Source organism: Myzus persicae, unplaced genomic scaffold (genome assembly GCF_001856785.1).
Source record: "Myzus persicae strain clone G006 unplaced genomic scaffold, MPER_G0061.0, whole genome shotgun sequence".
NCBI lineage: Eukaryota > Metazoa > Arthropoda > Insecta > Hemiptera > Aphididae > Myzus > Myzus persicae.
This window is the reverse complement of record NW_019101396.1, coordinates 1-9,099: the sequence shown is the minus strand read 5'-3', so window position 1 is coordinate 9,099 and position 9,099 is coordinate 1. Positions and strand designations below refer to the sequence as shown.

Here is a 9,099-nt window from a genome sequence, read left to right as displayed (position 1 = left end):
CATAGACATATTAACTAATGGACTGCGCGTTAGACAAAATTTACTCAGACAACATCTGATAAGCAAAAAGGGGTATTTTGGAAGAAACAATGAATGATTATTTATTGTTCCAAGATTTATGATTACTGATTAGTTAATTTTTGGCGGTAGCAGTCCGCTGATAACAAAAGTTGTAAAGTTGAAAATCTATTCTGTGCTTTTTATATTATATTATTTAAATATTTTATAACATACGCAATCATGGTGAAAACTTGTTCAATTCCCTTGTGTCCTAGCATGGCCTCTAAAGAACTTGAAATAAAGTTACATAAGTAAAATATATACTATTATAACTACATTAATTGAGCTAGCTTCATTATAAATATACCTGGTGATCCACTCAATAACACTCATTACACTCCATAAGATCAAATTTGAACAAAATAAGATATTAAACAAAGAAGGTACTGTACAGCAGAGTGTCTCCCACTTACCCACCTTTTTTAATATTGAAATGAAAGGATCACCAGGTAGTATAGGTATAATATCATAGACCTATATACTAATAGATCTATGAGGTATATGATGTACAGTGTACACTCTGTTGGGTGAATTACTTTTGTAAAGCAATAAAACTACTTTACTCGCTTCATTAAATAATTTTATCCAAATTACAATCGCGTTACCCGACATTATTTTTATCACGTTATACTTTACTTTCACTTTTTCATACAAAAAGTAGAACATTATAAATAATGTTACTTTAAAAAAAAAAAATAATAATTACAAAATCAGTCCATAAAAATTAATAAGTAGTATTGTAAATGACAAATAAATGTAAATAACACTTAACTCCATTGAAATTACTTTTAAAAAATATACTGGCTGTACAGCATATTTATAGGCTGAATAGTTTTAATGTTAATTGAAATTTTATAGATTTCCTTCGTCGGAAAAAACCAAAAATATATGGTTAACTTCAATACGCAGAAGTTATCCAACATTTAAAGTTTATGACCATAGTGTCATTTGTAGCAAACATTTTAATAGTGCAGACTATATAGTAAGTTCTCGTTCAAAATCCCGGTCACTAAAAAAGGATTCTATACCATCAGTTTTCTACTCAGAAAATACTGTATATGTTTTTAATGACAGTAAGTTAGTAAACAAATGTACAAATCATCCATCATTATTCAACTTTTATTATTGTTATTAGTTGAGACAAGTAATTCAGATTTGGATAATGGGGAAATTTTACTTGGAGCAAGTCAGTTGAATGGTACAATTTAATAATTCATTTAATTTTACAAGATGTACCTAATATTTAATTTTTCTTAATTTTTTACATCATAGTTTCTCCACAATTGTATACTGCTGACAATAAAGATAATGGGGAAATTTTACTTGGAGCAAGTCAGTTGAATGGTACATTCTAATAATTCATTTAATTTTACAAGATGTACCTAATATTTAATTTTTCTTAATTTTTTTCATCATAGTTTCTCCACAATTGTATACTGCTGATAACATGGTGACGCCAAAATGTATAAGACGTACTGGACAATCACCAGTTAGTATAAGGTTAGTAAATTATTATTAATTATTTATAAAGTATAAACTATATGAAATAATTGTTATGTAATCTGTAAATCTTTATTTATTTAATTTATTTACATTAGGAAAAGAAAAAGCTTGTTTGGAGATTTTCAAGCGAATGATTTAGACACACCGAGAAAAAGAAAAAGGTACTGGAAAGTTTCTCAACAAACGGTGGTAAAGTACAGAAAACAGGTCAAAATTTTGAATAATAAAAATCATTGGTTAAGAAAACGTGTAAAAAATTTAACCCAATTGGTTGATCATCTCAAAAATGAACAAAAAATATCTGATGGTTGTTATTCAATTTTAAAAGTAATTATTTATCAAGAAGACACTACCCATGCATTTGTTGTCTCCGTTTTACACACGCACGACATAGGAAATTTCCGTTCACTAGTTTCAATTGTGTGTTGTTGGTTTTAATATTAGAGTGAACTGACCTATTGTGTATGTGAAATATCAAAAATTAAAATTAATTTATAAATTTGCTATGTCGTAAGTGTGTAAGATGGAGACAACAAATGCATGGGTAGCGTCCTCTTAAAAGTTTTTTTAAATAATCGGTTGTGGAATTATTGTTATTTAGATTTGTGTGTAACCTTTGTGATTTTTATAACATATTACTATATTAATGTAATGTCTTTACTACTTATACTTATTATGTAGGTTAGAATTTGCAATGTATAAAAATAAACAATATATAAATCGGTATTTTAACACTTTCATTTACATACATTATATGTTTTCTTTGTTTTTTGTGTAACCAAATAACCTTTGTGAATTTTATAAAAAAATATTAGTGTAATATCTTACATTGACAATAGACATATTAACAGTACCTACTAACTAATGTTAATAGTTCTATGATAACTTAAATGTTTTAATAGGTACAACTTTTAGCTTGTTTGTGAATATTTAAACTAGGTACCTATTGATTTGTACATGCTAATGACTTCTTTGGTGAAACCATAATAATAAAAACAAAATTAAAGGATAAATTAATTAGATATGATGTGATTTTTAACTGTCTTTAATTAATTTTTTAGGACAATTTATCCACTGTGCCAAGACAAATTGTTTTAAAACAGTTAAATGGTACTTCTGAAAAAAAAATATCTCCAGAACTAAGAGCTTTTGCTTCAACTTTGAATTTTTATTCTTCTTCCGCTTACAATTATGTTAGAAAAGTTTTTAATAAATCCCTGCCCCATCCATCTACAATACGTAAATGGTACGCCGTTATTAATGGATCCCCGGGCTTTACTACAGAATCATTAAACGCTTTACATAATAAAGTGTCTGAAATGAAGTTGAAAAACAAACAATTAATTTGCGGAATGATGATGGATGAGGTCAGTATAAAACAGGATGTACATTTTAATGGAAAATGAAATCAAGGATATGTGAATTATGGCACTGGTCTAAACGAAGATACAGATTCACTCCCATTAGCCAAAGAAGCCCTTGTCCTAATGCTTGTGGCTTTAAATTCCAATTGGAAAATCCCTATTGGCTATTTTCTAATCAATGGTATGTCCGGAGAAGAAAAAGCTAATTTAGTTAGAACAAGCTTAAATATAATTCATGAGACAGGTGTTATTGTAAAAAGCCTTACATTTGATGGTGCTGGTTCCAATATATCAATGGCTACTTCATTAGGAAGTAAACTACATCCACCTAATGTACAAACATATTTTTTGCATCCAATCACCAAGAGTAAGATTTTCATTTTTTTAGATCCATGTCATATGCTAAAACTATGTAGAAATACTCTTGGTGATTGGAAATCATTATACGATAAGAATGGACAAGAAATAAAATGGGAATTATTTGAAAAACTTGTAAAGCTCCAAGATGAAACTCAACTGCATTTAGCAACAAAAATAAGAGAAAGGCATATAAACTATTACAAAGAGAAGATGAAAGTTAGATTAGCAGCTCAAACATTAAGCGAGAGTGTATCTAAAGCGTTAATATATTGCTCCAACCAAAAAATTCAAGGCTTCCAAAATTCCAATGCAACATCAACATTTTGCCAACAAATTAATGATATTTTTGATTTACTTAATACCAGAAATTTCTTAGGTAAAACAGTTTACAAAAAACCTATCTATAAAAAGGATGAAGCATTTTTAAAATTGTTTATTACATCGGCTATTGATTACTTAGAATCTTTGCAAACAAGATTGTATAACAAACAAACAAAATCTTTTGACTTCATCCCTGTAATAAATTCTGGAAGAAAAACTGGGTTCAATGGGTTAATTGTGTGTTTGAAGAGTATTATAGGATTATTTGATGATGTGATTAAAACTGATCATATGGATTTTATATTATCATATAAAATCTCTCAAGACCACATAGAAATGTTTTTTTCTGCTATTCGATCTCGTGGTGGGTTCTGCAATAACCCCACGGCCAGTCAATTTGAATCAGCGTACAAAAGGTTACTGATACACACAGAAATTACTACATCTATCCAAGCTAACTGTATGTGTCTAGATGAGACTGAAATATTAACTGTGACTAGCAGTTCACTACGAATTGAATCTGATTCATTAGAATATTTTTGTATAGCTGTAATAGACATTGATGAAGAAGAAGATACATCAATGTTTCTACATTTAGAGCAATCACAATACACATCTTATTTAATGGATACAACACAATATATTAGTGGCTTTGTTGTTAGAAAAATAACAAAAATTATAAAATGTCAAGAATGTGCAGAGGTCATAAGTGAGTCAAGTAATACCCAAACACCATTGATTGATTTAAAAACTAGAGGCGGTTTAATAAGGCCCAATGATGATGTGACGGAACTGTGTCGTATAGGTGAAAATGTATTTCGGATCCATCAACATACTTTTCAATCAAATTCTAATAATGCAACAAAAACGTTTATTATTAAGGCATTTTCGCGGATTAATATAAACAAGTATTTTTTAAAATTATCAAACCATATTTATAATCAAAATCCGATAAATAATCATCTTATTCAAATAATAAAACTTATCTTTAAAACTTACTTTACTATTCGTATACATCATTTGAATAAAACAATTAGCCAACCCAAAGAAAGGATAAGGTCACATTTCACAAAACTCGTCCACTTCCAGCATCAGTAAAATGCATAGACCTATTAATTATATTATTAAATATTATTATATTATTAATTATTATATATTATTATATTATTAATTATTATATATTATTATATTATTAATTATTATATATTATTATATTATTAATTATTATATATTATATATTATTATATTATTAATTATTATATATTATTATATTATTAATTATTATATATTATTATATATTATAATTATTATATTATTATGTAATTATAGGTCTACGAATAGGTCTATGGTAAAATGTAACTTTTTTTACGCAGATCTACTTGTATGTATATTTTTTCTTTTTTAATATTTGTATTATTATTTATAATAATTTTATTTTGCATTTTTGTATAAGCAAATTTCAAATTGTTGAATGTGCAATGTGCATTTGAATACAGACACAATATAAAAAATACATGGAATAAACAGCAATATGTAATTTATTCTTCCACAATACCCCTTTTTGCTTATCAGATGTTGGCTGAGTGTTTCTCTAGATGGGGGGTGAGGAAGTAGCAGTCCATTAGTTAATATGTCTATGANAGAGTTTATAATTTTTAATAATTTTTTACAGTATACAATTTTAAATAGGTACAGTTTTATTAGTAAATAAGAATACGCTGTGGATATACACCCGACCATGGTCGGACTGATAATAGACACCCGACCATGGTCGGACTGATAATAGACACCCCCCGACCATGGTCGGACTGATAATAGACACCCGACCATGGTCGGACTGATAGTAGACACATGATAGCACTGATAGTATAGATTAAGATATTGCACATTTCAATAATTTTGAATAACATTGTGAATAATATTATAATAATTATTAATTACTGTTTTAACTACCAACGTCGAACCTCGTGACTTACCCACTTGAATCTGAATAACCTAAAAGTATGAGGTAATTATAATGTTATGTATGTAATTATATTATATCTATTGTAATTTATTAGGTTTTTTATCATATTCTATTCTTTAAAATCTGCATAGCATTTGTTGCAAAACCAATGCTTCCCGTGTTGGTTATCCTTGACACAATCTATATGATACCAAACCAAGCAACAGTCGCACAAAATAGATGGCCGTTCTTCTATTTCATGGTTGCACGTTGGGCATATCCAGATGGTGTTCTTTTTTTTTGTTTTCATTAATGAAATTACTGCTTTCCATGCTTCTTTAGAACAGTACGGCTTGATACTCCCCACATCAATCTCGTTCTCAACAATTCCATTAAATACATCGTCTGGATGTTGGACATCTCCTTCTTGGATAAGGTATTTTTCTTTTCTCACTTTCTTTACAACTGCCTTGTTGGTAAGCCATTCCATTACCAAGTTTTCCTTGGTCAAATAGTTAAGTAAATTGAAACGTACTGGCTTAGCTGGTTTTCGCTTGATCGGTAAACCTATTGTGGTTTTTGTTGCACCTTTAGGTCTACCACAACATTTAATTTTCGTCGGTACTTTAATATCTTTGATGGCAATTGTAACATTGTCAGTTTGAATTTTGTCACTTGTTGACTGACTTGTTCCAACATTAAATTGACATTCATCGGATTGGCCAATTGCTGTGGAAACTACGCTTGTTGACGGTATGTTGTCACTATCTAATATCATTTTTCCTAAATTATAAATGCCTAGTTTAATAATCTTGTAATTAATATTTTTTTATATAGTTACCTGACTGATCATTTTCAATATAAAATTCTTCAGGTTGATCAATATCCTCACAAACTCGGCTTGTTGACGGCATGTTGGACAATTTAACAATATCAATCTCTTCATTTTTGCTCCACAATCTTATAATATTTTCCAATTGATCCATTCTTCGTTCATAAGTATGTTGTGAAGATATTGATAGAAGTTCGGCCAATTTAGACAATTTTATAGATGACTTTTGAAATTTTTCATTGGCTGATAATAGTCTTTTTGTATTTTTTGGTTGTATGTCAACCGAAATAGGAGTTTCACCCTCACACAGTATCGGTGGTTCTTTAAGTATCGTTTGTGACTTATAATAATAGTTGCGTGTCCATCTTTTGTCACATAGTTTCTCATCATACAAACAATCATTAGTTGATCTCCGTTTGTTAAAAATATGGATACATGGCAGTTTCATCGAATTAAAAAATCCACAAGAGCATACAGTTACCGTAGTAGAAGATAGGACATTACTATTGTCTGTGCTTGAAAAACTTTGTTTTAAATAATTAAAAGCATATGGCGTCAAAAGCTTATAATATTTATATTCGACAATGTTTTCAAACTGTTTGGTTGGACGTTTTTGTATGATAGCAATTGTCTTGCTATCCCTCTCCGATCGAACACACTTTAGAACTACAAACAACTGTTTAAAGAAATCCGAAAGGTTGGAAAAGGTTGGTATTACAGATTTTAATTTAGAATTAAAACTTTCTAGCCTGTTATTAGTTGCATTTAAAAAGTTTCCACTGTTAAATGCCAATCCAGTAACCCATTCTTCACGGATATCATGCCAATTTTTAATAAAATAATTTTTTAACCCATGCGGAGCTTCACTTAAAAAAATTGTAAACATTTCTTGGTAATCCTTTTCACTTTTGCAGTAACACAACTTTTCAATAATTGCTTTACTCTTATCCCTTTCTTCTGGAGTTATTCCTAACTTTTCGCAGGTGATTTCGCGATTGAACGTACGCAGCGAGTGGAATAAACAAATGACCAGTCTACATTGTGGGAATAATGATTTAATTACAGTACGCTCCTTCATATCTTTATCTGTGATAAAGACCCTTGTCATTGAACAGGCTGGGTTGCATTCTTTGAACTTGTTAAAAAACCATTCTAATGTCTCTCGCTGTTCATTGACCAACAATCCAAGCGCGGCAATCTCGCTTTGACCATTGCCATCCTCAATCAATAAAACATATAATGGAATTCTGATATCTAACAACTTGTACGTAGCATCAGCACAAACCATCTACATAGATATACATCAGGTACAGTTGTACCTATATTAATATTAGGTATATATAAAATTTTAATTTTATAGATAATCACCTCTGGGAACGCTTGAAACTCTTCCCTCATTCTTGAGTCCTGAATAAACATGCCCAAGAAATTCCCTTCATCATCTGTTAACAGTTCAACATTGCAGTGATACAGCTTTTTCACGTCTTCCACTGTTTCCTCAAAAGTTTTTACTCCTCGCTTTTTTATCTCTGGTAAAATAACGAGGTTTAACAAGATAAACTTTTTAATGTAATATATTTTGTGTTTCATATACCTGTATTGCGTATGTTGGATAAGTCCCTTAATGTTACCATTTTACCGGTTTCAGTGTGGATTTTGGACTGGATCAGCTTTTTATTTGCTTTCATGTCCATGAGTTCGAGTACTTCCGCTTTCATTTGAGGTGCCAAGCGCCGTTGATTTGGCAAACTGGAGAACAACAATGCAGAAGTCTCATGGTTATGCGTTTCCACCATTTGTGATATTTCCAACTTCATGCCATCGCTAGTAACTCTCACATATATATATGCTGGACAATTCTGTTTCATTGTGCTAGATAATAATATGAAATAACATAAATGTCCAAACCTAATGGTAATGAAGTAAACTGTTTGATAATACTTACGATGTGGATCGTACATCTTCACATCTTTTACTTTTCTTAAAAGTACCACCATGTATGCAGATAAATTTAATAAAATAATATTTTAAACTATCTGGAGTAAATTCAAGTTTCTTCGGGTATTTTCGACGAGCTACATTTAATGTGCGACAATCACTCGTAGAAAAATCATAAAAAAATGTTTTTTTATAATTTTCAAACTCACTTTGAAAGTCAGAGTACGACTCAAATAACTGACCAACCGCTAACATTTTGTTTGTTTAGTAATAATTATTATAAAATGAATAACAAAATAATGTTTCACCAAAAATAAGTCACTTTCGGTGCTATGGAATAAAACCAATGTTAGGGTGTGCTTATTGCTTATTGGGTTAAATATAAATATATATACAATTTATATTTCAGGTTTTCGATTCAAGATAAGATTGATCAAAAGTTACCTCTTATGATCTTATAGAAATTATCTTAATAGCTTTTATGATCTTATAGAAATTATCTTAATAGCATCAATGCGAGGATGTACTAAAGTAATGGGTTTTTACTCCAAGGTTACCTTAAATTACAAATTATACAAATTCAAATCGCCGCGCATTTGAGAACAATATGGTCGTGTGTCTACTATCAGTGCTATCATGTGTCTACTATCAGTCCGACCATGGTCGGGTGTCTATTATCAGTCCGACCATGGTCGGGTGTCTATTATCAGTCCGACCATGGTCGGGTGTATATCCACAGCGATTTACCTCAATCATTTCAACAGCTGCCTGGGCAA

The 9,099-nt window shown here is 30.1% G+C and overlaps 2 protein-coding genes across 2 annotated transcripts; one reads left to right on the top strand and one right to left on the bottom strand.

Moving 5' to 3' along the window:
- Positions 1–240: 240 nt before the first annotated feature.
- On the top strand, positions 241–2,055 carry LOC111028946. The gene is made up of 6 exons (XM_022307744.1): positions 241–311; positions 919–1,133; positions 1,196–1,258; positions 1,333–1,404; positions 1,479–1,560; positions 1,659–2,055. The coding sequence occupies exons 1-6, from the start codon at positions 241–243 to the stop codon at positions 1,999–2,001; spliced, it is 846 nt and encodes a 281-aa protein (XP_022163436.1). The 3' UTR covers positions 2,002–2,055.
- A 3,619-nt stretch (positions 2,056–5,674) lies between these two features.
- LOC111028945 lies at positions 5,675–9,060 on the bottom strand. The gene is made up of 4 exons (XM_022307743.1): positions 7,980–9,060; positions 7,754–7,914; positions 6,395–7,673; positions 5,675–6,336 (listed from the first exon to the last, which is right to left on the bottom strand). The coding sequence occupies exons 1-4, from the start codon at positions 8,380–8,382 to the stop codon at positions 5,684–5,686; spliced, it is 2,496 nt and encodes an 831-aa protein (XP_022163435.1). The 5' UTR covers positions 8,383–9,060; the 3' UTR covers positions 5,675–5,683.
- Between the last annotated feature and the right edge of the window lie 39 nt (positions 9,061–9,099).